Source organism: Sphaeroforma arctica (genome assembly GCF_001186125.1).
Source record: "Sphaeroforma arctica JP610 unplaced genomic scaffold supercont1.649, whole genome shotgun sequence".
Lineage (NCBI taxonomy): Eukaryota > Ichthyosporea > Ichthyophonida > Sphaeroforma > Sphaeroforma arctica.
Window position 1 is genome coordinate 10,072 of NW_014039909.1, and position 27,595 is coordinate 37,666.

Here is a 27,595-nt window from a genome sequence, read left to right on the forward strand (position 1 = left end):
TTGGCGCTTTCTGTTTATTGTTTACGATGGCTACTTGTCAGAATAGCCTGTATTGGAGCTGTTGCTGTTTTCCATTATGAACCGTCTTTTTCAATATATTGAAGGCCTATGCAGCAATTTATAATTTATAGAGCTGATACGTGATTGCACCACAGGCTTGAGTTGGCCTAGCTATGATTTACGTATCGAGCTGGCACTTTTATTTTCAGCTGAGCCCGGGTCCTCGAACATCCGCTGCTCTATGTGGGCGTTCTCTGTTTTAGTGACAGATTGTAGGGTTAAAGACCTCGTCCGCATTAAGTCGATCTTGTCAGTGCCGTGAGACGCTATTGAACGCCATCCGCGATACAAAATATGGAACAGAGGACGAGGCTGGTGTGTCCAAGCGCCCACATTATGGCGTAGATCCATACTGCACGCACGCACGTCAAGCCAACACCAGCGGTTGCTTGTAGGGCTCCTCATCTCCCGGACTCTATACAATGGCTTGGTGGCTTAACAAAGCGCACTATAACTCGAACTCGGAGCCATCCGAGTCATCGCCCTCTGACGAAGGGTCGCTCTGTGCATGGGGAGTGTGGGTGAGGAGATGAGAGTGTGTTGCTGCAGGGACCCACAGGACACACAACACGACACACAACACAGCTTCTGTAAATAACGGTGGTGGTGACTAATGCAACCGGGAATAGGGTTCGGCAAAGCATGACTGTCACAGGGAGGGTGTCACGTTCGCGATTCTCCTTCGCTACGTCGTACTCTGCCGCAAATGTGCTTGTACTCTCACATTACAAACACATAAGCAAATGCCTGCTCTTGCTAGGTATACGTATTCGTCGCGCATTAAACTGCAAGAGACATATGCCAGGTACACCACAACATATAAAAAATTAGAGACAAAAAACAAACCAACAAAAAGATTCAGTCCGAAGCGATGATACACAGCAGACACAGTAGAGACCCTTCACAGATATACACACGCAATGTGCGTGTTGTGAGGGGCTGCTAGCTGCATGTAAGTGGTTGTAAGTTAACATCCGTCATCATTTAAGATGTCTTGTATGCCATAGGAAGACTACACGCTTTGAACGCGTACTAACAATCGCTTCCACAAAAAGTGGTCTGCATCGTAACCATGAACTGTGGAATTGGTTCCAAGCTGGCAGGGGGCATGTGGCCAAGACAAACCATAAGTACAAAACGTTAAACAATACCCATCGGCGTAACAATAATGGATCCGTCTACGTACCCGCAGTGGTCTTAACACCTACCTCGTAATTATACTTCACTTTGGCAGCAGCCCGGCGAGATGTCGGAGCGCGTTTAACGGGTATTTCGAAATCTGTGATGTGAAAATAAGACATAGAACAATCGTTGGTCTCGAGCGCACCATAGCTGGCTAAGAATAGTACATCACATCTGGCTCAGTAAAGTACAAATACATGCACAACACCGTCCTTGACTCAGAATAGTACATATACACATGTGCAGCCAAACTTGCGGGCATGCTGCTCGCACAACCAGGTACCTTAATCATATACACCACCAACCACGTACACCAAGTGGTATGAAGATCACGTTCACCAACCTCTGCTTAGTTTTAATCCAAAACATGTTCAGCATTTCTCAACCCATCTCTCAGCCTAAAGATACATATCTATGTATATAAAAATACTCACAATACAAAAATACATATTTATGTATATATATATATATACTCGCAATTACAGATCTACGTATATATAAATACTCGAAATACAGATGCATGCAAGTACTTGTCACTCCTACCTAAGTTGTCATCGCTGTCGCTTAGTGCCGGGACTGTGGCCACAGCGGCCTTGGCAGCGGCTGTTTTAGCCTTAGCCTTGGCTTTGGGTGCAGCCTTTGCACGTGGCTTGGCAGGTGCCTTGGCTTTGGCTTTTGATTTAGGGATTGTATCACACTCAGCCTCCGAGTTCTGTGGATATGCACAAGGGTTTTGAGTTTCGAGGGTTTAGAGGTTTAGGTATAGTTCTGAGGATATGTACAAGGCGGCGGATGATGAGTGGGAAGACGGATCGAGTTCATACAGATGGAAGATGTGCTAATACGCTGGTAGTCTGTGTGATCCCAATTGTACTGTGTTGTACGGTATCGACAGAAGTCACCAGCAACGTTTATTGTGGCGACAAACGGATATAGCGTGCAGTGCATGCAATTTGCGACACGTGAGAAATGATTGTTACCACCACTCGACGCGTCGCTTACTAATCATACACATGCATGTCCCAGTCATCTGTTCGTGTCCGCTACAATTTGCAACATGTTGGGGCTATGTGGACGTACCTCATCCGAATCCTCGCTGTACGTGCGCACCGTCTTCTTCTTCTCCACCGTGCGCGGCACATCGCGTTCCGACGGTCTGTAGAGAACGGGTTGCGTTTTAAGGTTTAGGGTTGTATGGTTGTGTAGAACGGGTTGAGTTTCAGTTGCGTTTTGGAGGGGTGGGACTATGAGTGTATATGGTTGACGGCGCACATAGTATCAGTATTGCAGGGGTCTGTTGAGTGTGTTCACACTCACGGCTGTGCGTGTTAGTATTGTGTACACAGAAGTAGCTTTCGAGCATGGTGTAACGAGTTCTGCGGTCCCCAAACCATCGTGTATGTTTAGCTGAAGGCGGTACGAGGTTACAAGGACCAACACTTGCAATTACATATGAATTGCAAGTGTAGTACAGCAAAGCGCGACACAGATATGCAGCACCGTAGCGTAGGTGCCATTCGCATCGCTTGATGTTATCAAAGATCTGATACCCCTACACAGGGACTCACCAACCCATTCACAGAAACAGAGCGCACTTATATAGAGACTGCTATGCACGTTGGTCAACAGGGCGAATACAATATGTGAGAAGAATCAACCGTCACTAGACTCGCCCGGGTTAGGCTTGGTGGTCCTTGTTTGAGCACAAACACAGTGCAGGTGGCATGGATCGTCCCATCACAGCTAGCCGTAATAATCAACAACACAGGACCGGTCGATGCAATGAAGACGGCAACAGATAGAGGCACACATTGACAGCTCTATGAATGCACTCTATCTAAAGGACCTGTGCACACGGTACATAGTCTGCTGCGCTGAGTATGAACGTGGAGTGTCTACAGAGGCTTTAGGGTTTATACCCTAAACCCTAGAACCTTAAAACCCTACACCACGTACCGTTTTCCAGGTTTGCCAACCGACAAGCGTTTCACAGAGTCTGCCAGATCAGTGACGCCGTGTTCGTCTTCGTCCAGGTCTAAATCTTCGTCGCTGATGACAGTTTGGTATTTCTGTACAACATTACATAGCAACACACGCCGAGGTATCATCAGATATGAGCGACTGGTTGGGGGATTATCCGTACTAGCATGCACGGTAGAGTGTGGCTGCACTAACAGTATTGGGCCAACCAGACTTGATACATGGTGTTGTGTTGGGGTTATGAAGTATGGGTGTAAGATAAAACAATGGCGGCTATGCAGTAGGGAGGTGCATGTGTTGGGGTTAGGAAGTATGGGTGTATGATTAAACAATGGCGGCTATGTTGTAGGGGGGTGTATATGCTGCGAGTGTCATACTGAAGGCAGGCTATTCTTTAGGAATGGAATTGCCGTGGCCCTTGCGTGATCCGTAAATACGATACCGTGGGAGACGACGGGAAGCATCCGTACTACTTGCAACCGCTTGAAACGGTACGATAGAGTAACTAGAAATGATCAGCAACTGCAACTAAGGAACATTAAAGTACAACCCTGGCACAGGATAGAAAGGGAAACTGTGGTACTAACTATGGTACTGGAGATACGGGTAAGGAGTGCGCCAAACCAATTCCGGTGGACACACGAGGGCACGAAAGCGCATCGCCGTGGTCATCATAAAGTGGAATCGTGTAGTGTGTTGAGTAGAAGCCTCTCATACATTAACTACATCACATTCCAGTGGTTGAAGTGGGTGGAGTGAGTGGTGTGTGTAGGTATACTGAGTTGTCACAGTGGTGCCAATCAACCAATACGAGTAGTCTTGGTAGGCTAAAGGACCTGTTCGAGGCGCCGTCGCTTTCTGGTGAATTTGATCACGGGCTGGCTGGCTGGCTGGCTTGCCCTGGTATAAACTCTTGGGCCGGAGCAGTGACTATGGGTTAGCAAGGCCATACAACCGTAGGACACAGGTACAGGCACACACGTCTACCTGGCACACGCGGGATGTCAGTACCAACAGCCAACACTGAGACGATGGGTAACAAACTACAGTACCGTGCATGTGACGAGGCTATTAAAACTGACTCGTGTCTCTCTACTACACAGGAGATACGGCAACGTTTACGCTCTGTACGAGTGGCTAGAACACCGCACAGCCGCAGCACATCGCAGAGCACAAGCCATGCAGTAGATAATATAATCTTTGAATTACCATTTTAACTCTTATTAGCGGTGTAGAGTTTAGGGTTTTAGGTAGATTCCCCGAGGCTGCACAGGAGAGTCACGGGGCTCGCTATACGGTGCGTATATACCTGCGTTGTAGGTACGCGTCTGTTCACAGATGTGAAGTCCCACTGACAGCCACAGGCACGCTGGCTATCGCATACAAGCAAACACCTAGTGCTACAACAAACAAGGAAACACCTAGTGCTACAACAAGCAAGGAAATACTTAGTGCTACAACAAACAAGGACGTGGAATACATACACCACACATGATCACACAGCACATCCCCAATTGCGTATGTGCGCAGTGCCTTTGTTGGCAGTTGATCATCAGGGCACTTGTGAGTAGATATGGCGAGTCAGTCCGTTGTACCGAGGTATCGGATTTTGGGTTGTGCACACGCATGTGTGTGTATATGTCACACTCACACATAGGCACAAAGACACAGACATCCAGCCATGCCACACTCAACACAGTCAGCCTCACACAGTCAACACCCCGCACTCACTGCACTCGCCCGCACCTTCGTGACGGGCGTCTTGTTCTGCCGTTGCCTGGGTGCAGGCTCTTTCTTTGGGGCTTTGGTCATGGCCAGGCGCTGTGATAAGCTGAGCATGACCCCACCGTCGCTGTCTGAGTCGCTGTTGCTGTCGGGTACAATGGTGGACCTTGGTTTGGTCTTCCTGGCCGTGGGGCGTTTGGGCTTAATCGCCTGCAATCGGATGGGCGAGGATAAGGGATAGAGATTGCAATAGGAGAAGGAATAGAGAGCAAATGGGATTGATGGACGGAGAAGGGAAGGAAAGAATACATATATCAGAGCAAGGGAGGGCAGGCGTGGTCATGCATAGTGCGTGGTGTGTTATGCCCTCATTCTCTTTTTTTTTCTCGCAATAGTCTTGGTACACATAAGGTGAGCCGCAAGTTAACGGAACATAAAATGAGACACCTCGAAAAATCGATTGGAGTTGCTGACGGACCGAAACTCAATAACGAAAACGGGTCAAAAGGGAAAGGTAAGCACGGATGTGCAGGCAAGCGATGGCAGCCCACCAGCCGGTTGGCGCCACTTACCGATGCCTGGGGCTGGTCATCCTCTAAAGTGGCTTTGGTTTGTTCTGATTTTATGACTTTCTGTGTTTAGTAAGAGGGGGTGGTGGTGTATGCGTGTGTGGGGAAAAAAAGGGGAAGGTGATTTAAAATATTTTGGCGTATGTGTAAACAACGAGCACTACTTGGTATTTTTTTTCCGTCCCAAAAGGCTGCGGGAGAAGACCAAAAGGCCCCGGTCAACTCAGCGATGATGTGCTGGCAGCATACACATAATACGGGCAAGCTCACACTTCTGTTGCGAGGATATTTACTTGAGAGACGCATACTTTCGCACATGCAATTGTACATACATGCAAATATATCAAACAAACCTTGTACTTACATTCAAATACCTTGATTGCATATACGAGATATCTAATTTATAATATAAGCCTTGTACTTACATTCAGACACCTTGATTGCATATGTGAGATATCTAAGTTATAATATAAGCCTTGTACTTGCATTCAGACACCTTGATTACATATACGAGATATCTAAGTTATCATATAACCCGTGTACTTACATTCAGACACCTTGATTGCATATACGAGATATCTAAGTTATAATATAAGCCTTGTACTTACATTCAGACACCTTGATTACATATACGAGATATCTAAGTTATCATAAAAGCCTTATACTTACATTCAGACACCTTGATTGCATATGTGAGATATCTGAGTTCAAATACCTTCATACGTATCATATAAGTATACTTGTACACATATTGGACGCAAAACCCTAATACCCTACAAGTACACTTGTACACAAATTTGACGCATACGAGATAGCCGTCACACCTTTGGGACAGCCATTTTCCTGGCGGCGGGTTTGCTCGGTTGCCAGTCGTCTTCTTCTTTGGGTGTGATCTGGTACAAAGAAGGCCACATGCACATCAGCTACAATTCAGAAGGGCTGCACTGTGGCTGTAGCATGTGATCAGGGGCAAATGAAGCACACAGACAGAAGGGCTGCACTGTGACTGTGGTTGAGCGTAGCATGGTCATACGACAGACCCACTCTCCCACTACCAGCATGAACAAAACATGGGCGATGAGGTGCGTATGGGGCCTTCTACAACACATGCATGCAGAAAGGTACCACTCTGCACTCAGAGAGGTCTCTTCCAACTGTAAGAAAAATCAACTCTCCATCCCATAAACCACCGCCACATCCACACCGCCCCATGAACCACCACTCTAATAACCACCGCCACATCCACACCATAAACCACCACTCCAATAACCACCGCCACCCACCGTCTTCTTCTTGGGCGCGCGTTTCTTGGGCTGCTTCTTGAGCTTGGTGACCTGTCCGGCGTCCTTCTCGGCCTGTGCCTTGACCACCTCAGCGTACCTGTCCATCTCCTCCTCAAGTGCACCCAGGTCCTCTACCCACAGATCCCGCGCGTTCTTGCTCAGCAGTATACCCAGTTCAGTCTCCTTAGCCTCACGCTCCTTCTCCAGCGCATTGATCTTCTCCTGCGTCAGAGACCATAGCGCCATGCCCAGCAAGTAATCGTAGCCGTCACTTGCGGCGCTGGTGTCTGGGCCATCCTCTGTCTCGACTGAGTCTTCGCTGGGTTCGGAGTCTTTGGTCTGCCGTCGCGTGGAGGGTGAGAGTGTGAGTAGAGGGAGAGTATGTGAGCATGCGGACAATTACCATTCCGCATTAGCTTACGGTGTTGTATATACTTCACCACAACTATACACAGGATTGTGTTGTTTGATTATGCGAGCGAGCGAGTAAGTGAGAGAGATAGAGAATTTTTTGAAACGTATGGATTGTGCGACTCTTGTCTTTGGAAGCAGAGCCCGAGAACAGAGACAAGAGTTGTTAGTGTGATAGAATGGAGTGCGCTTGTGAAGTACTTACATTTATTGACTATATCTACATTTATGGACTATATATTTACATTTATGGGCTATATCTACATTTATTGACTATATATATACATACATACATACATACATACATACATAATATATATATTCAGCCCAGTCTACAAAGCATTAAGCACACTTTAACGGCATAAATATCAGCCGGATCTACTCATATGTACCCATACACGCACGGGTGTGCTATCAAGTGTGAGTTCATACACTTACATATACGCACGGGTGTGTTATCACGTGTCAGATAGTACTGCCGTTGCTTCCCACGTGTGAGAGAGTAGTGCTATTTTACGTGTGAAATGGCATGCACTGACCTTCTTGGAGAATTGCTTGTAGCCCTTGTCCATGAGATCGGCCAGGATGTCTTTCTTGCGCACGTTGTTGACCTTCACATCGCCAGAGATCACCGCACGAATAAACCGCACTTTGTTGTCCAGTTTGTCGAAGTCGTCAGTCAACATGTCTGCTAGGTAGGCCTTTCGCTTGTGGTAGTAGTTCAGCCGAAGGTCGTAGAAGTCTTTCAGGATCTGTGGCGTAGATAGTGGGTAGGGATAGTGGATAGGGATAGTGGATAGGTGGGGATAGGGAGGTATCGGGGTACAACCGCCACACACACAGGCAGCGAGTGACTCACCTCCAGCGGCGTGGCGTACTTCTTAATCCCGCCGCGCTCGTCAAACAGCACCATGTTGGAGGTTCCCACAGTGGACAGCAGCTTAAACTTCTTCAGCAGCCCTCCCGTGTCCTTCTCAGCCGCCGCCAGCACTTGCGCATCCATGGTCACCACAAAGTGCACGGTGGAGTCTGTGTGGTATTCCGTGTAGTCCCGCACAAAGGCCGGGTTCTTGTCGGTGCCCTGCACACAGGTCTCCAGCCATTCCTTATACGGCTGTGTCCATGTGCGCACGGGCAGCTCGGTGATCTCTACGGTTGTCTCACTCGTCTACAGACACGCGGGAAGCAGAGGCATGCGCAAGTGGGTGTGGGTGAGCACATAAACCAAAACAACGGCAATATAAACCAAAGCAACGGCATTATAAACCAAAACAACGGCAATATAAACCAAAACAGCGGCATTATAAACCATTTGAAAGGCGCGGGGATGTGCCAATTAGAACACAAATGTGTGCAGTAGAGCGACACCGTGAAGCTTACGCGAGTGGGTTCTCCCAAATCAACACGATGAACAGTGAGACTACAACCCACCAACAAACCAAACTATCACTATGAGGGTAAACACATTGACATGTTAAAATACTATTATTGTAGTCAATGAGATTACAATCCACCAACAAACCAAACTATCACTATGAGAGTAAACACGATAACATGTTAACATACTATTGTAGTCCACAATACGAACCGCCACGCATTACCGTCACGAACTTAACACTGGACACAGGCCCACACAACTGCACAATGCCCTGACGAGCAGTGTCCATCTAACTTGCCCTCTTGCGTTCACAGTACAAGCCATCAAGTCATCAATACACACACACACATATATATATATATTGTCCTATATACCGGCGTACGAAACTAAAAACAGCCCTGATGTACACATATTCGGTTACCTTCTCGATTTTGCCGTGTACTGAGAACTTGGTGTTTTTGGGGTCTTGCGGCAGTACGTCTCCCACAAAGCCCTGCCACCACGGGTCCATTTGCGTCGGCTCTACACCATCCAACATGCGCCGGATGTTGGCGATGATGTCTCGTGGATTGTGATTGGGGATGCTAAAAATAGAATAAGGCGTAGCAGGGTATGAAATCATGGCGAATGACAATTGAAGGATGTTGGCGATGATGTCTCGTGGATTGAGATTGGGAATGCTAACAATAGAACAAGCATACGTGTTCTATGGCTATATATGGTATACCTTGTACTCCAACCCGTGCCAATGCCGTCACTGCCATTGACTAAGACCATTGGAATCACAGGCACATAGAACTCAGGCTCAATCGTCAGTCCATCGTCATCCAGGTACTTCATCAGCGCATCGTCCTGAGGGGATTCAAGCGCACGCATGTGTTTAGTAGCAAGACTTATGTAGTTTCTGTGTATTAAGATATATGTGTATTATGTAGTATGTGTATTAAGGTTTATGTAGTATATGTGTACTAAGGTTTATGTAGTATATGTGTATTAAGGTTTATGTAGTATATGTGTATCAAGGTTTATGTAGTAAATGTGTATTAAGGATTTTGTAGTATATGTGTACTAAGGTTTATGTAGTATATGTGTATGCGAATAAACATGTACTACCAATATACCTACATGTCCGATTGGTTAACAGCTGCCGTGAAACTGATCGGCCAGCAGTAGATAGTATTCAATTTCAGAAAATAATTCTAATACGACAATTCACAGCGGTCCACTGCCCATGTCGCACAAGTCAGCGAATTGGCTCGACGCGCCAGTCTCATTTATGGGATTTAGGGTTTAGGGTTTTAGCCTGTACCTGACTTGACTTGGTAGAGCTGCCGTGCACGAGGAATGGTTAACGGAATATCGTTCGACATCTGCTGTGTACACCACACGGTGTAGTGACAATGCACATCTAATACATCACATCACATGACGCTACAAGGTCAACACGACCCATTCAACTGGCATGTACACGAACAACTGCAACCCACTGACCTGCACATGGAAGACCTTTCTGGCCAGAGGACTGAGTTTGGTGAACACATAACGTGGCGATGCCGCGTCTTTGCCTCCCTGCAACCGTGTACCGAATTGTCCTGCAGGCACAAGCAATCCCATGTTGTTGCTGCCCACAAAGTCCTTGGCAACGGAGTAGTGGATAAGAATAGATAAGAATTAATAGGAATAGATAAGAATCAATAAGAATATACAAGAAAGATAAGAATCCATAAGAATTAGTAAGAATAGAAAAGAATTAATAAGAACAAGTAAGGATTAATAAGAAAGATAAGAATTAATAAGAATAGATACGTTTAGGGGTTTATGGATGTGGGATGGTGAAGGTGCGGCTCATTGTCCCGTGGTGATCGGCCGAGTGGTTGGATATGACGACGGCTCAGCACACACTCGTAACTGACCACTTAGACATACGACAAGGTAGACTGACGGCCATTCCACCATGCAATACCAGACACAGCCCACTCAAAACACAACCGCACGCTTGCACACACACACACAAGAGAGACACACCTGCGCCAGGTTGATGATGGTGGACGTGAGACTCATCTCGCCGTGGTGGTAGGCCGAGTGTTCAGACACATAGCCCGCCAGTTGCGCCACTTTGATCTCCTCTTTGAGTTTGCGCTTGAAGCAACTGAACATGATCTTGCGCTGCCCAGGCTTTAAGCCGTCGACCACACTCGGGATAGACCGCGCATTGTCAGCTGAGGGGTAGTAGGGCGGGTTTAGGGTTCAGGGGTTAATAGGGGACTGTCGTTGGTGTAAGAATGTGTTATTGTTTTATGTGTATGTGCCAGTAGCTGCCAATAGCCTAGCCACTTCTACATACTCGCGAACACCTGTGTAACCGAACAACTCGTTAGGAACAGACGGTCTGCTGGTCGAATACACACTCCGAGCGTAAATGGCGTAAATGGGGGATTGTAACATCCACATGGAGAACACGATCAAACCCTCCGATACATACGAGCCCAAATTTAGATGATAACCCTAAAACCACCTATAAAGCATATTGACATACTCATGTGAAGAGCAAAAATGAAGACTATACAAACATACTCATGTAGAACAAAAGTAATCGCTTCAACACATACATAAGAGCCCAAATAGAGGAGATATGAACATAATAAGATTCTTTCTACAATACATACACACAGCATGGATAGAGGTGATATGAACCTACATTACAAACACACAGCATGAATAGAGGTTTTGATAACCTACCCATAGAGAACAAGATCAATTCCTTATCGATGAAGTCGGCGTATCGGATTGTTTCCTGAGTCTGGTCAATGAATGTGCCCGGGCGATGGCGCATGAGCCAATCTTTGCGATCGTCCGTTTGTTTCTTCGAGAATGCCAGTTGAATCTGAAGCACAAGTATGGAGTGTTATGTAAAATTGATAGTAATGCTTGTTTGTTGAAGAATGTCAGTTGAGTCTATCTGACAAGTATGGAGTGCGATGTATAACTGATATTAACGTTTGTTTGTTGGAGAACGCCAGTTAAATCTATACCACACGTATGGAGTGCTATGTATAGTTCATATTAATGTTTGTTCGTTGGAGATGGAGAATGTCAGTTGAATCTATACCACACGTATGGAGTGTGATGTATAGTTCATATTAATGTGTGGTTCGTCGTGTTTGTATAGTGAGGCGCAATTCGCGAGTGCATGATCCACATCTGCTCACAGGCACGCTGTTCGTTTGAAGATCGTGGGGTTGTACATGTGCATGGATCAGAATAGCACGCAGATTCCCCGCTTTCCCAATGCTTTAGTAGTGTAATCGAGTACGAAACGATGTAGCGTCTAATACACATAACAGGCAAGACATTTTTGTTGAGATGCTTTCACATACAAGCTGGCAGTCCCTTGTCACCTCTTCTACATTAAACCCTAAAATCCTAATAACCTTACTATAATAATTTCTGCACACATGGCGCCAAGCTCTTCTCATCCCATTTATACAACTCCAGTTTGACCCTAAAACCCTAAACCCATCTGCCCATATCATTCATCTGATGCAGTTTCACACACCTTCTGGTCATCCAGGTTGTCGAGCCATTCGAAGGCAATGTTGTGCCGTTCCATATCCGCAAAGTACTGCTTGGCCTCGGCCGGAGTGCTCGTACCTAAACCCTTATAGTACTTGATCTTCCAACCTATCCCACAAGAGGATCCACCGACACATTAGAGTGTTAGTGCGGTGTACATACGATTATTTCGGGGTAGCAATGGGGGTTGAAACCTTAAACCCTAAACAAATACGTTGGCGGTAGTTCCGAGTACTATTTCGGAGTGGCTGAGAACGGAGCGATATTTCGCCGCCGATGGCTATACAGATGACTTAGATGGGGGTGCGTTGGAGAGGAGGTTTGAGATGTTTAATTTAATGTGTGCATACTCTAAAAGCAGATGTAGCTGACACACAAGCTATAGAATGCAGACGAGGTATAGAAAACACATATATTATAGAATATACAAGTGTTATAGATAACATATCAGCTGTAGGAACAACATAAAATATAGAATATACAAGTGTTATAGATAACATAAGCTGTAGAAACAACATAAATTATAGAATATACAAGTGTTATAGATAACATATCAGCTGTAGAAACAACATAAATTATAGAATACATATGGGTTATTGTTAACATATCAGCCGTAGAAACAACATAAATTATAGAATATACAAGTGTTATAGATAACATATCAGCTGTAGAAACAACATAAATTATAGAATACATATGGGTTATTGTTAACATATCAGCCGTAGAAACAACATAAATTATAGAATACATAAGGGTTATAGATAACATACCGGCTGTAGAAACAACATAAATAATAGAATATACATGTGTTATAGATAACATATAAGCTGTAGAAACAACATAAATAATAGAATATACACGTGTTATAGATAACATATAAGTATACGCATGCATGCATGTGTATGTATAAGGGTATATGCATGTCATTTGCACACATCAAAACCATGCACAATTGCATAGTCTACTACATAGATATATCTCTACACTCATATGTCGTGCACACCTTTGCCGGAATCTCCAGTGGCTTCCTTCCAGGCAGTGTATTCTGGCATGGTGTAGAAGGACTCAGTCTTGACACCCTTAGTCACCTTCACAATGGGCGTTATAAACTCAACCAGAAATCCCGGAACCTGTGAACAGGAGAACATACACGAGTAGTGTAAGTCCGGATGGGGCTTAAGAGGTATAATAGGGGTTTAGAGCATACATCCACACACACGGATGATTATATAACACTTTCACATAGCTATGTCCCTGCACCACACACACAAGCATACATCAACACATACGGATATGTTCACGTTCTATATACACACACACACAGTCACTGCCGCACCTTCAGCAGCGACGGCCAGAAATGGTGGACAAAGTTTATGAGTAATCCCTTGATGTGCGATCCATCGTGGTCCTGATCGGTCATGATCATCAGCGATCCATATCGCAGAGAAGCCGTACTCTCGTACTTTTGGCCGTATTTGAGCCCCATGATGTTCACGATACTGGGTGCCGGCACGAGAGATAAGAGCGAGGATGAGTGTGTGGTTATGGCTCTATATAGAATAGAAGAGCAGACAACAACATACAGTGCACGAGAGGTAAGAGCGAGGATGAGTGTGTGGTTATGGCTCTATACAGAATAGGAGAACAGACAACAGCATACAGTGCACGAGAGGTAAGAGCGAGGATGAGTGTGTGGTTATGGCTCTATACAGAATAGAAGAACAGACAACAACATACAGTGCACGAGAGGTAAGAGCGAGGATGAGTGTGTGCTTATGGCTCTATACAGAATAGGAGAACAGACAACAACATACAGTGCACGAGAGGTAAGAGCGAGGATGAGTGTGTGGTTGTGGCTCTATACAGAATAGGAGAACAGACAACAACATACAGTTGCAACCACAAAAACCCAACAACCACGCGCTCAATCTCCCCCTCCCACAGCTGGCATGTCCGGAGATTAGAGCTGAGAACAATGATGATGTGGTTCACGCAGATAGTAGAAGTGATACGGGCAAGAGTGGGAGCCCAATTACACCAGGAGGATCAGACTAGGCATGGACAAACTAAATAATACTATATATACGTATGTTATATATTTGATACTGTACTAGATATATACTTGCATTTCCACATGTAGTTGAAGTGGCGAATCGAACCGAAGGAGAAAAGTGTTTTTAACCTAAGAGATGGCGAGCTGGGTGGTGCCTGACATCATCTGTACACACTTACGCGATCAGCTCTTATATACGTTACATCGAGAATATACAAAAACAACCGACTAGCTTCTATATACGTCATATCGAGAAAATACAACAGACAACCGTATGGAATTGCCTGATCATACCAACCACCCACAACTTGGCATATGAATTGGTCACCCAGATGGCAAGACAAACAGACTAACAGGCGGATAAGAACGAGAGAGATACCTCTGCACTTCGGCGTTATCCATGATCTGTTTCATGGAGGCTTCGCGCACATTCAGTAGTTTTCCTCGCAGGGGGAACACGCCATAGTAGTCTCTTCCCACTACACTCAGGCCACTGTGTGCAGTACAAAACGTCGTAGAAGGGATCAATTGGTATCATGTATTTACGTACATATACATCGAAAACGTACGTATACGGGTACACACACACACACATATATATAATATATATATACATATTATATATATATAATATATGTTATGCGTGATAAGGTCATGATACTGTTCAACGAAGATATGCATATTACACATAAAATATGTGTTATTTATGAGCTGTTTGAGAGATCAGAACTCTATTATGTGGTTGAGGTTTGAAGAGTTTGCGATATCATCCGTACGAAAAGATTGGGTACAAGTATCCGACAGAACTTAAACAAAGATAAGAAATTTTAAACGCGGATGGTAAATTTTTCAGTAGAACATTTGCAAATAAGGGTTTAGGGTTTTAGTAACCCTAAATCCTAAATTAAGGGTTTTAGGTGGTACAGTAGGTATAATATGTTGGTACGATACTGTGATCACGAGATGCATGTATCTAAACGATTTCACATCGACAAACACAAATTTTTATTATACACATTTGCAACAACACACCTCACCGATAGGAAGAAAAACTTACGTTTCTCTCCCTCCAAGTAAATTAACCGCACAGACAGAAAATCGATCTAAATACACTAAACAAATCATATATACATACATACACACGAACACATAAACAGACACACACATACATATAATATATACATATATTATGTGTGTTTGTGTGTGTGCGTTTAAAAAAAAATGTATGTATATATACACCCCTTACCTCACGGCCAGTGCTTTGGCTGAGTCACCCTCAGTCAGAATGAGGGTCGCCTTTGCGCTCTGGCGAGTACCAGCCATGTTGGCATCATCCAGTTTGGGCACGCCCGTCAGACGCGATCTCTAAAGTTTAAATATTTATTAGGGGCTGGAGGCTTTAGTTTTGAACCAATGGGTTTGAGGCGTTGGTTTTGAACCAATCGAACGTGCGAGAACAGTGGGGAGGACAGTGATGTTCGCAACTACACGAAGCAGAGGTTACAAAGTCACAGCTCAGAGAATAAAAAAAACGGTTTATAGAGCGGGGATTGGCCGTACACAAGACGTAGACAGCTTTTATCTCACACATATCCATCAAAAGATACAGTAAACTGACAGCGTACAGAGAAACGAATCACTCCGATAGGCCGTACACAAGACGTAGACAACTCTTATCTCTCTCATATCCATTAAAAGCTACAGCAAACTGCCAGCATACAGAGAAATGAATCACTGCCATTGGCTGTGCTCAATGGGCGACACCACTACAGATGCCCTACATCCCTTCACGAGCGCACAATTCATACAAGACATAAGCCATATAAGCCATATAATTCATATCAGGCATATAATTCATATCAGCCATATAATTCATATCAGCCATATAATTATTATAAGCCATATAATTCAAATAAGCCATATAGTGTCAGTATGATTTATCAATAAGATCATACCACGCCTAAACGCACGCGACCACCTACAGCTTCACAATCATTGGAGGTACTCTGCGGCACACCTCATACTAGTCTCTACAGGAGTTCACTCGCATATCTATCTAAGCTTCACATGTCAATATAAAATCATTACCAGCGGGTCTACGATATACAAATCAGGGAGTAAGCGATTCTCATATCCCTGTATTACCTTATTGTGATGGAGGGATTGAATTAGATACCTTGGCACCGGAGCAGGATTTGGCCATGGCAGACTCTTGCTTGAACTTAGCCCACGACAGAATCTTCTCCACCACACCCGTGCTCAGCACATTCTTCACAAACTGTGATGGTAGGACCAAGCATTAGTTTTGGTGAAATGTATCTAATTACACACACACATATATATATAATATATATATATATATATACTACATTTGTACACATGTCGATGTCTATGTACAACAAAATCCCTTCGGCGACATCCATGCTCAGCACTTTCTTCACAAACTGAGGTGGCAGGACCAATTGAATAGCTGTGGCGGAATGCATGTAATGACATAAAGAGAAGTACAAAAATACATATCGATGTTGATAAAAATCTATACACATTGATATATGTTTTATATATGCAACACAGTTCATGCACCAGGCAGCACATTGTTCACAAAAAGTCGAGCATACATACAAAAGCACGAGCGTCTCAAGATACTGACGTCTCGATTGAATACAACAAGCCCCATCGACCCAATGCCAGGGTTTAGGGGATAAATAAACCCTACGCCGCAGAGACGCTACGGTACTCTCACTCATATATGCAGCTGGTCTGGCAGCCGCAAACCCACCACGGACCATATACTGCCAGCGGCATTTGAACATCTATCGATAGGATTGGATGATATCGAATAGCCTTTATTCAAGGCCAACATAAATTGATATGATTGGGAAATACTGAATGGTCTTTTTATATAAACCCAACATAAATTGATATGATTGGATGATATCGTATAGTCTTCGTATTTAAGAACATAAATTGATATGATTGGATGGTACTGAATAGTCTTCTTATTTAAGGCCAACATAAATTGATATGATTGGATGGCACTGAATAGTCGTCTTATTTAAGACCAACACAAGTCGATACGATTGGATAATATCCAGACTCTTACTTATTTAATGCCAACATAAATTGTGTGATTCACACCTCTACAACCGTCTTATCCTAACGCCAATCGCAAAATGGACTACAATTCACCTTATCACTCAGTGTACATTCAGAGTCAACCATAGCATTCTCATTGACCATGCATGTGTACAGTCCTATCATACACCCATTCACTGCGTATGACCTATCACTCACCTTGTCACTGAGTGTGCACTCTGAGCCAAACATGCTCTTGCGCAGCGTCATGTTCTCTTTCGTTTGTGAGTCAAAGCTGGGGTTCTCAATCAGCGCATTCACAAACACCCACAGATGGTTTTTGATCTGGAAGGGCTTCACCGGGGCAGCCTTGTTCTTCTTCTTCACCACCTGAATGGCGATCACAGTATATGATGGACCAGGTTATAAACAACTGTATGAAGTGTCTGCGTTGGAATACCCTGTGTACCGCTTATGGGGCAAGATCACAGTTTAAGTTCATATGATACTGAGAGAGCCCTGAGGAAATACACTCCCCGAGCAAGGGTGCATCAGCTGTATATATAGAAGCTGTCAGTATATGTACGTGTACATTCGTAACTATAGACACAAAGATACATGCCGTATACGTGTTTTGGCCAACGTAAAGCTGCGGAAACACGTTTTAAACTTTACCACTATACCTTTATAAGTGCACTCCAGTATCCATATCCACACAATGGCACACTCATGCACTGCGAAACCGGTTGCCTAAGCAGAATGCATACATTGCAAGCGTGTTTGTAAACGACGTGTAATAAGTTCGATTCAACTAGTGACGTGTTAGTGGACTACAAATCACATTTGCGCTCGACGTCTATGTGATCTGATATATGTATATATATGTGTGTACTTTATATATATATACATATATACTTTATATATATAGGGACAGGTTTCTGATCGCGTGCTCACCTCGATAATCTTGGTGGTGAGCTGGTCTGTGACATGGTTGACGTGTTGCCCACCCTTTGAGGTGCAAATGCTGTTGACAAAACTCATCTGCTGGAACTGACCCTCACTTGTTGTCACTAGCACCTACAGATGTAGAGACCCAGGCGCTTAGAGAATTGGAAGGCTCACAGGACATGTGCTTGGCGCAGCGTTGTGTGGTGTCGTATACTATACATATCCACTCCCAGTAGCATACGTGTTTTATAACAGTTTGTCGTATTTTTCTCAGGATTAATCTCCATGATGGTCATGGGTGTTTCAGCCCAATGTGCCATCAATAGCGTCACAAACATGTGAGGTGCTCATAGATGTCCGCCACCAGCAGGCGTGGAAGTGAGAAATCAAAGACAGGCAACCCCAATCACAAAACAAATGCATAGACACGAAGATATACATTTGATTGTACACAAATACCCGTATGTATACATATTAATACACCGCCCCCCACACACACCCCCCATCGCCCAAACACATACACATATATATATTTAATGTCACATCAACACACACACAATCACGTAGATCCCAAAGACGCACATGGTTACGCAAACATATTCATACCTCGCCCCTATATATATATAAATAAATAGATATATATATATATATAAACTCCCAACGACCCTCCACACAAACATACCTCCCACCGGTTGTTGACTATCTCAGGCACCATATATATATATATATACATACATACATACATAAACTCCCAACGACCCTCTACACAAACATACCTCCCACCGATTGTTGACTATCTCATGCACCAATGGCAGGGGTAGCCCTTCCTCGGTGCGGTTGTTCTCAATGTACATCTTCACATACTCCTTGAAACTCTTGCACGGCAACTTGCTGCCATTATAGATCACCTGGAGCGATGACAATGTGTGGTGGTCAGTGATTAATGAGTGGGTTGGATCACACCGATATTAAGAGACTTGTATGAGTTTTAAGAAAAACCCTAAAACATATTTAGATACTTGTATGTTAAAAATTAAACACACAGCATGCAGACGACACATCATGATTTGATATCCGGCTCATCATCAAACCCACAACGTACAGACTATTAATAACACCTACTCGGTTCGCTCATAGAGTAGTGGTTCGATGCGTGGCCTTCATCCGCGCACAGAGAGGTATAGAGACACACACACCAGCGGAAATATACCTACCGTACTCACCCACATGCACATGCGCACCTCAGGGCATCTATGCCACCAGACGTACTGGGCTGACCTGGGTTTCCGTTAGACCTATACTGTTCCCATACACTCATACCTTGACGCCTGGCAGACATCCCGCCATATCGTAGGCTCGTTTGGTGAACAGTGCAACCACATCCACGTCCAGGTGCTGCATGCCAAAACGGCCCAGATCCTGATATTCAATTGGGTTACAGTGGGCGAGAACGGTAGGTTTAACCAGTAGCAGATATTAAGGAAAAATATGTAGATAGTTGGTGACAGGGACAGTGATAGTGCAAAAGATGATCCTGATTAGTGCTAAGGCAAGAAGAACCACAAACTCCAATTCACGGCTCGTGGGGGGCTATAAAACGACATTCTTTTTTCCTTTTCTGTCTTTTTTTTTTTGGGGGGGGGGGGGGGTATATACGAGATACTTGTACGAGGATTTATACATATCATGGATCATACTAGACACCAACTAACCTAAGTACTCTATGCATACTTAAATATACGTTGCTGCATCTTTGCAATTACTACCCCAAACAAGGGTGCACGTGCAATATGCGATACTGAACGGCGAGAGGATATAGACTCCTCACGTAGCTTCCAATAGTATATGACGGTCATCTTCTGCTAACCGTTGTCCAGATACCAAACACACATAAACCGTTTGGCACTTAGGATGGACATCGTATTGAACAGTATTCGCACCAACAACGAGAGACACGGCGCATTTCTAATAAGCCCTTTAGATGTTGAAGAATGAATTATAATCCACCGACAACCCAGTATACAACACTCCATCAGATTCCCACAGCAAGCTTCCATTCACAGAGAAACCAGGATTCCCATCCCTAAAACATACCACAAATAAAACGGTACATAAATCTTTCCTCTTCTGACAAGGAGGTTAACCAAGCCCGTGAGAGTGACTGAAAAGACGCTATTTCCAGGCGAAGAAGGTGGCGATGACGCAGAAAACGACTATTACCAAGACGGAAAAGGCCAAAATCTATTCCGCACCAGTTTCTTTTTGGCTCAACGTCGATCTCGCCTTAACAAAGGCATATTTCTGGCGTTCGCAGACCTTTCTCCTCAGAACAGGGCAAGGATTCTGCTGCACCACTTTCGTATCCTTCGCGCGAAATAAACGGACCACGTCACCGCACTGTTCCATCGTTCTCAAACGACGTATGTTCACCGCTACACCAACATCCACACCAAACTACGGGCATATAGTTAAACACAGCCACCTATATCAATATAGAACACACATGTGTAGATGTACACAACATACAGGTTTGAAGGTGATGCATGTATAGTCCTCCTTAATGCCGGCCGCGGGTGTGCGGATCTTCGCCTTGCCAATGTTGCTCATGTTGCGCGTGAAGGATTGGGTGTACTTCTCTCCGGTGGCCTTGCTGGCGGTTTCTATGGTGAACTCCTCACTGAAGATGTTGCACAGTTTGGCACCGTATCCGTTGCGACCACCAGTGACCTGCACAATGGAACGGTGTGCGATAAGCCACACGTGGGTGTAGTCGACAGTGTGTGTGTATCTGCGTGCATGCGAAGAGTGGCTGTGTCGGCCGGATTGTGGCATAGACATGTACTTCAACTTGGATCTGAGTTGCCTTTTATGCATCTAACATCATCGACATTCGTCATCAGGTGTATTTGCTTGTGTAAATATGTACCAACATGCTTATTTGTGAACATGTACAATTAAATGTGCATATCAAGCTTCGGAAAATTTCTCACATCCTTGCAAAGTTCATTAGGTTTTACAGATATACTCGTTTATTAGGCTTTACACATACAGTCAATATTTATTAAGTTTTACATATATATGTTTGTTGATACACAAAGTTTTATTGAGTTTTACGTATACACTCAACGTTCGTTAAATTTTGCATATTTACTGAAAGTTCGATAGGTTTCACATAGTTACTGAAAGTTCGATAGGTTTTACATATACACTCGTTTTCTCCACAGCTCAATGCCAAATGACGTACGCAAGTGCACACACATATCCTGAAGCCAAGCACCACGTGCACGCCCGAGAATACCATCCCACCGACGCAGCGACTAACGAACCTCATAACCAATTCATAAGTGTTCAGACAGGTGGGCAAAACGGATGACTACGCCACAGTTCGGAACTTGTACGAGCATTTGTATCTATACACGTGAGTCAGTACCATTTGTATTCATACACGTGTGAGTCAGTAACATATGCATTCATGCGTGTGCGTGCCATACCTTCTTCTCCGTGTCATTGTAGTTAGAGGATGTTAGCAAGTGTCCGAAGATCAGCTCTGGCACGTAGACGTTTTCGTCCTTGTGCATCTCGATAGGAATGCCCGCGCCGTTGTTCTATAAATAGATTGAGCAAGAAGTCGAGATTTCAGACACAAGCGTAGAAGTTCTGTGTCAATGGTTTATTCATACATAAAGGTTAGGAAATGTATGGGGCATGGGCTATATGTGAACAAAGACACGTCACATCACGATTTCACCCAGACGACAGTCGAGAGAGCAGAGTTCGCAAAAGACTTCGATAGAAGAGAAGGATAGTATATATTCCTACGTTGTACATGGTCAAGAATAGATATACGCTATACATAGTTGTATGGATAGATATACGCTATACATAGTTATATGGATAGATATACGCAATACATAATTATATGGATATATATACGTTTTACATAGTTATATATATAGATATACGCTATACATAGATATATGGATAATATATGCTATACATATTTATATGAATAGACATTTGTGGCACATACACATATATCAGCTCTTGTCACGACATACAACCAAACCCAAAATATCCCTCCAACCACCATGCAACCGTCGACAGTACAAAGCAACAAACAAGGCACCGACCAATAATGAAGCCATCCTATTGAGACCTCACAATTGGCGGCTGAAACTAATGGGAGGAGCAATGTCCGATTTAGGGTTTAAGGGGTTTAAAACCCTAAACTCAAATCGATGTCCACGCTATAGCACCAGAACATGGGGGCCATGCGAGCGTTTGTGGATATAAGAATCCATGTCCCAAATCAATACGTGGATAAAGCTATTTAAGATGCTTATCCATAGCCAAATGTGCATGTATGGGAACTATGCACAGGCACAAACTCGAGTCGCGTGCACGTACCCATATCTTGACGGAGTTGTTTTCCACATCCACGTCGATCTTCATGGTGTTCATGTTCTTGTCGCGCTGTCTGTTATCCGCCGCATTCACGAGAATCTCGTCGAAAATCTGCAAGACAACGACGCACACATATGAGAAGCTATAGAAACACACATATGAGAAGCTATAGACACACACATATGAGAAGTTATAGACACACACAAATGAGAAGCTATAGGCACACATATGAGAAGCTATAGACACACATATATGAGAAGCTATAGACACACACATATGAGAAGCTATAGACACACACATATGAGAAGCTATAGACACGCACATATGAGAAGCTATAAACACACACATATGAGAAGCTATAGACACACACATATGAGCAGCTATAGACGCACACATATGATAAGCTATAGACACACACATATGCGCAGCTATAGACACACACATATGAGAAGCTATAGACACACACATATGAGAAGCTATAGAGACACTGGTCTGTGTCGTGTTCACTGCAAAATCATCGGAAATCTGCGGGATTATAAGAGCTGTGTATATACAGCTATATAAGCGAGAGCATCTGTGCTAGCCACTTGGCTCCGTATAGGGCTCTGCGGTAGTATAAGAGCTGTGTATATACAGCTATATAAGCGCATAGAAGCGAGAGCATCTGTGCTAGCCACTTGGCTTCGTATAGGGTTTCACATGTGCGCCTCTCGACACGACAGGCAGCCGAATACTTTGGGCTGTGATAGCAATCCCATCGGAGAACTAGAACTGTGAAAGAATTCGTGCGTGTCCATGTATCTGTGAACGTATCAGTGGATTGATCCTTGTGGGGGGCGTGAATAGCTGGCATGGTACTAGTAGCGTGTCCATGTATCTGTGAACGTATCAAAGGATTGATCTTTGTGGGGGCCATGAGTGCGGGCGTGAATAGCTGGCGTGGTACTTGCGAGTACTCGGATTCATGACAGAATTCAAAAATATCATGTCTCACTCCATGGGATCTGGGATATGACATCCATTCGACACTACCGCAACAGACTACCACCCCTCTCTCCTGCTATGTCTGGGTGTGAATATTGTCCTGACTTGCGAATAATATACCAACTCGCGTAATAGCCGTTGGCAAGGATCGAGATTGCTGCAGCTGCACTAGAAACACCTCGCACTCTACACAACCATGCTACAATTAACACACAGACACACACACAACACACACAGACACAGACATTATATATATATACATACATTATATATATACATATACATACACACACACATATATATATATATAGATATATATATATGTGTGTGAGTGAGTGATATGTGTATACGTATGCATGTACATGCTTACCTTAAAAAGCCCGGGGACGTAGGTGACCTTGCGAAAGACCATGCCTGTGCCCTGGTCGTACACCCACATCTGCTCAGTCGATGCCTCCGTCGACCCAATGTACGAGTCGGGTCTGTTGGAAACATATGTCAATTCAGATATTGTCCTGATATGCATAAAACCTTTTCTTCTCGATATGAAGGAGCATAAAATCTTTTCTTCTCGATATGAAGGAGCATAAAACCTTTTCTTCTCGATATGAAGGAGCATAAAACCTTTTCTTCTCGATATGAAGGACAAAAACGTTAGCACTGACATCGATTGTGAGTGATTGCCATTCCTCAGCCCAAGAAGAAGCATTGACATTGGCCTGTCACGAGAGACGGTCAGTCCAACATGCCCAAACGACACTATTCAAGGTGTGTCGCATTACTGTGGACGATCACATACACCACAGCTGTGACCAATTCACTCGGCCTAATCCAATTGGGTGTATGTATTCACAACGAGAACGTGAAATGCAGCCATTTGTATGTGGACAAATTAACTCGATAGAGAAGATTTTCTGACAGTAACGTTAAGAACCTACATATAATAGTACAGATAGCATACATACAAGTCCTCTGCCACCATATGCCACCATAGGAGGGCGGACTAACCAATGCACCACATCATACCCACTCCAAGTACTCACCTCAGAAGTATATGCCACATTATACCCACTCCAAGTACTCACCTCGGCAGTATATGCCACATCACGCCCACTCCAAGCACTCACCTCAGAAGTATATGCCACATCATACCCACTCCAAGTACTCACCTCAGAAGTATATGCTCCAGCTGCGTCTTCTTCTGGTATGTTTCTTCGATAGTCTTCTTTCCTGCTGGCCGCGGAGCTTTTTTGACCGTGTTCAATGGCGCCAAGACCTAAAATGGGAAACAGGAGCAACAGTGAGCTAGACAGACATAGCTATTGATAGATTTACTCACTTCCTGTTGTGGTGGGCAATATACGACCTTGGTTGAACATGCCAGTTCGTAAATCGGCAGTATTAAAAAGTGTGAGCCAGGTCTATTGAACGATAACTACACGCTCCAGAAGCCAATTATACTTGGTGATTGGCAGGGGCTATGAAGTGGGTGGTAAGGCATGAAAACTAAATTGCGATGTCCATCCCGTTTGCAAGCTTGCAATATGAAACGTGTCGAGTAATGCTGTGCCCGAGTGGGCGTTAGAGTACGGGGTATGATAATGGGCTGACACGGCTGCATGGTGTATGCACCCCATCCGCTAAGACTATAATGAATGGTACTTAATGTAACAAGATGTGTTTTCAACCGTCCTAAAACATCAGCGGCAATGGTATACTGTATGTTGTGCGTGCGCCTGTATAGCAGACTAGAGCAAACACCTAAAGCACCACCACGTGCAAAGTATCTATCAGACCTGGCAGCATACACTCGCAACCAGGGAAGACTTTGCAAACAGCGCCACAACAACTGAAGCTCGTATTCGTCCAATCAGTGAGCGTGCAAACGTGTATATATATATAAATATAATAAAAATAAAAATATACATATATACATGTATACATACATACATACATATATATATACATATATATATATATATATATATACTATTTATACATACATAAATACATATATACATAAATGCATACGTACTTACATGCATACGTACATACATACACACACACAAACATATATATATATATACCAGGGATAGCTTAAAGGAACAAGCCTCGCGACACTATATATATAGTATATTATATATATATATATATATAGCATCGCGAGGCTTGTACTTTAAGCTATACCTGTGGGTCTAAATATGACTTCACGGGCCATTCGACCTCAGCGTCGCGAGGCTTGTGCTTTAAGCTGTCCCTGTGGGATCAAATAAATGATTCACGGGCCATTCAAAGTTTCGAGCGTATATAGCTGTGCAATATACTTTTCCAATCGTCAATTTGTAACGCATTTGCTCACACCAAAATATTTGAAGAATTTGATGTTCTAGAAATATTGAGCATGAAAAACTTCCCGGTTCACGATCATACCACACACCTGCAGAAATCAACAAGAACACCATATCGCATATATATATAAATATATATATATATATATATATTACACTTACGCCGTGATCCATGATGTCATCTTCTCCATAGTCCCAGTCAGCCATCTTGTTGGAAGGTTTTTTGAATATTACTGGAAGGGTATATGAGCGTGACTAGCGCGTGTGGTTGCACGCGTGTGGTGGTATTGTACTTCTATAGATATAATGTAGTATGCGAACGTGGTGTGTGCTGATACACGTATGATACGAACTGCAATAATTACCTACCAAGACACACCTTGGCAGAAATAAGGAATGCAGTCTTGGATACCTCTATAGCTGTAACAACGAGAAGGAAGTACAAAAGTAGAAGTGTATCTTCCTCGTAATTGCCTATAAGACCTATCCTGTAGTAAGGGATTGTTGGTTGAAAGTGGAGTTCAATCAGAAGCAATATGCCACAGATAAATATCTTTGGAAGCAAACGCCAGTAAAGGAACCGCAATTTAGACATACATGTGAATCAATGCGTGACGGAGTATGTACGGACTAGACATAAGCCCCTATGTAGTAAAACCGGAACTATATGTGATATACACATTCAGTATGGATATATATAATGTGGTATACACATTCACTATACGTATGGATATATATAATATGGTATACACATTCACTATACGTATGGATATATATAATATGGTATACACATTCACTATACGATGCACACAACTACACATATATATAAATATATATCTCCAGAGATATCCACATGAATGAAGAAATCAATAATAAATATAGATATAATTATTCTGTAGGGCTTTTCCCTCTGATCCGCTTTCCCGCGCATTTTTCCGCCAACCGTTGACCAACAACCGATTACAGGGTTTTGAGTTATTCCAAGGTTTTGGTATTTAAGGTTTTAGGGTTTTATCACTCTCTGAGTCCCTGACGGCCTGACCCAAGTTTCCAACTTTCATGCGGTATTTTTTTTGTGCTGTGTACATGGTACATACCACTTATATTATATTCATATATGGGCGTGGATATATATTCAAATGTACATATTTAAAAGTCTATCCTTGTGCACATGTATGTATATCAATGTCCACTGTAAATATGTGACATTTCTCGCTGTATTCAGGCTGTTATTGGACAAATCTTCTATCTTATGTGTATTTCCAGATTACCCAAACTACAATTATGCGTGCGGAGCTGCGTGCGGAGCTATATACAAGCGATTTTGAATGTTATCATAATCACAAACCACAACTCGGTTTCTAGAATATCCGCGCTAATTGATATATCTATCCTTTATTCTTGGTATCGCAAATTTTAGTGCATTGCACGCTGTACCTTGATACACGTGTTTGATTTGAATCTCTATTTATCTTGTATTTGGAACTCCGTACTTGTGGTTCTGCTTTAAAAATCGAAGAACGATGATGTTGTTCTGCGTTTGATCAGCCATTGCTTCCTGCTTCGCCACTAAAATAAACCATGATCATATCTTAATAGCCTTGAGAATATAACTTGTATTG

At 43.6% G+C, this 27,595-nt stretch overlaps 1 protein-coding gene across 1 annotated transcript; it reads right to left on the bottom strand.

The window, feature by feature from the left end:
• SARC_07829 (hypothetical protein) lies at window positions 1-26,739 on the bottom strand. Its single transcript, XM_014298215.1, has 32 exons — window positions 26,136-26,739; window positions 24,795-24,901; window positions 23,996-24,107; window positions 22,645-22,752; window positions 21,729-21,842; window positions 20,764-20,964; window positions 19,558-19,656; window positions 19,014-19,145; window positions 18,244-18,366; window positions 17,509-17,679; window positions 16,391-16,492; window positions 15,461-15,579; window positions 14,594-14,707; window positions 13,498-13,660; window positions 13,165-13,291; window positions 12,145-12,269; window positions 11,328-11,472; window positions 10,614-10,807; window positions 10,080-10,223; window positions 9,316-9,440; window positions 9,010-9,172; window positions 8,070-8,378; window positions 7,750-7,962; window positions 6,800-7,138; window positions 6,341-6,409; window positions 5,520-5,579; window positions 4,969-5,157; window positions 3,199-3,311; window positions 2,323-2,398; window positions 1,786-1,954; window positions 1,269-1,339; window positions 1-562 (listed from the first exon to the last, which is right to left on the bottom strand). Exons 1-32 carry the CDS (start codon window positions 26,178-26,180, stop codon window positions 509-511), a joined length of 4,395 nt encoding a protein of 1,464 aa, XP_014153690.1. The 5' UTR covers window positions 26,181-26,739; the 3' UTR covers window positions 1-508.
• Between the last annotated feature and the right edge of the window lie 856 nt (window positions 26,740-27,595).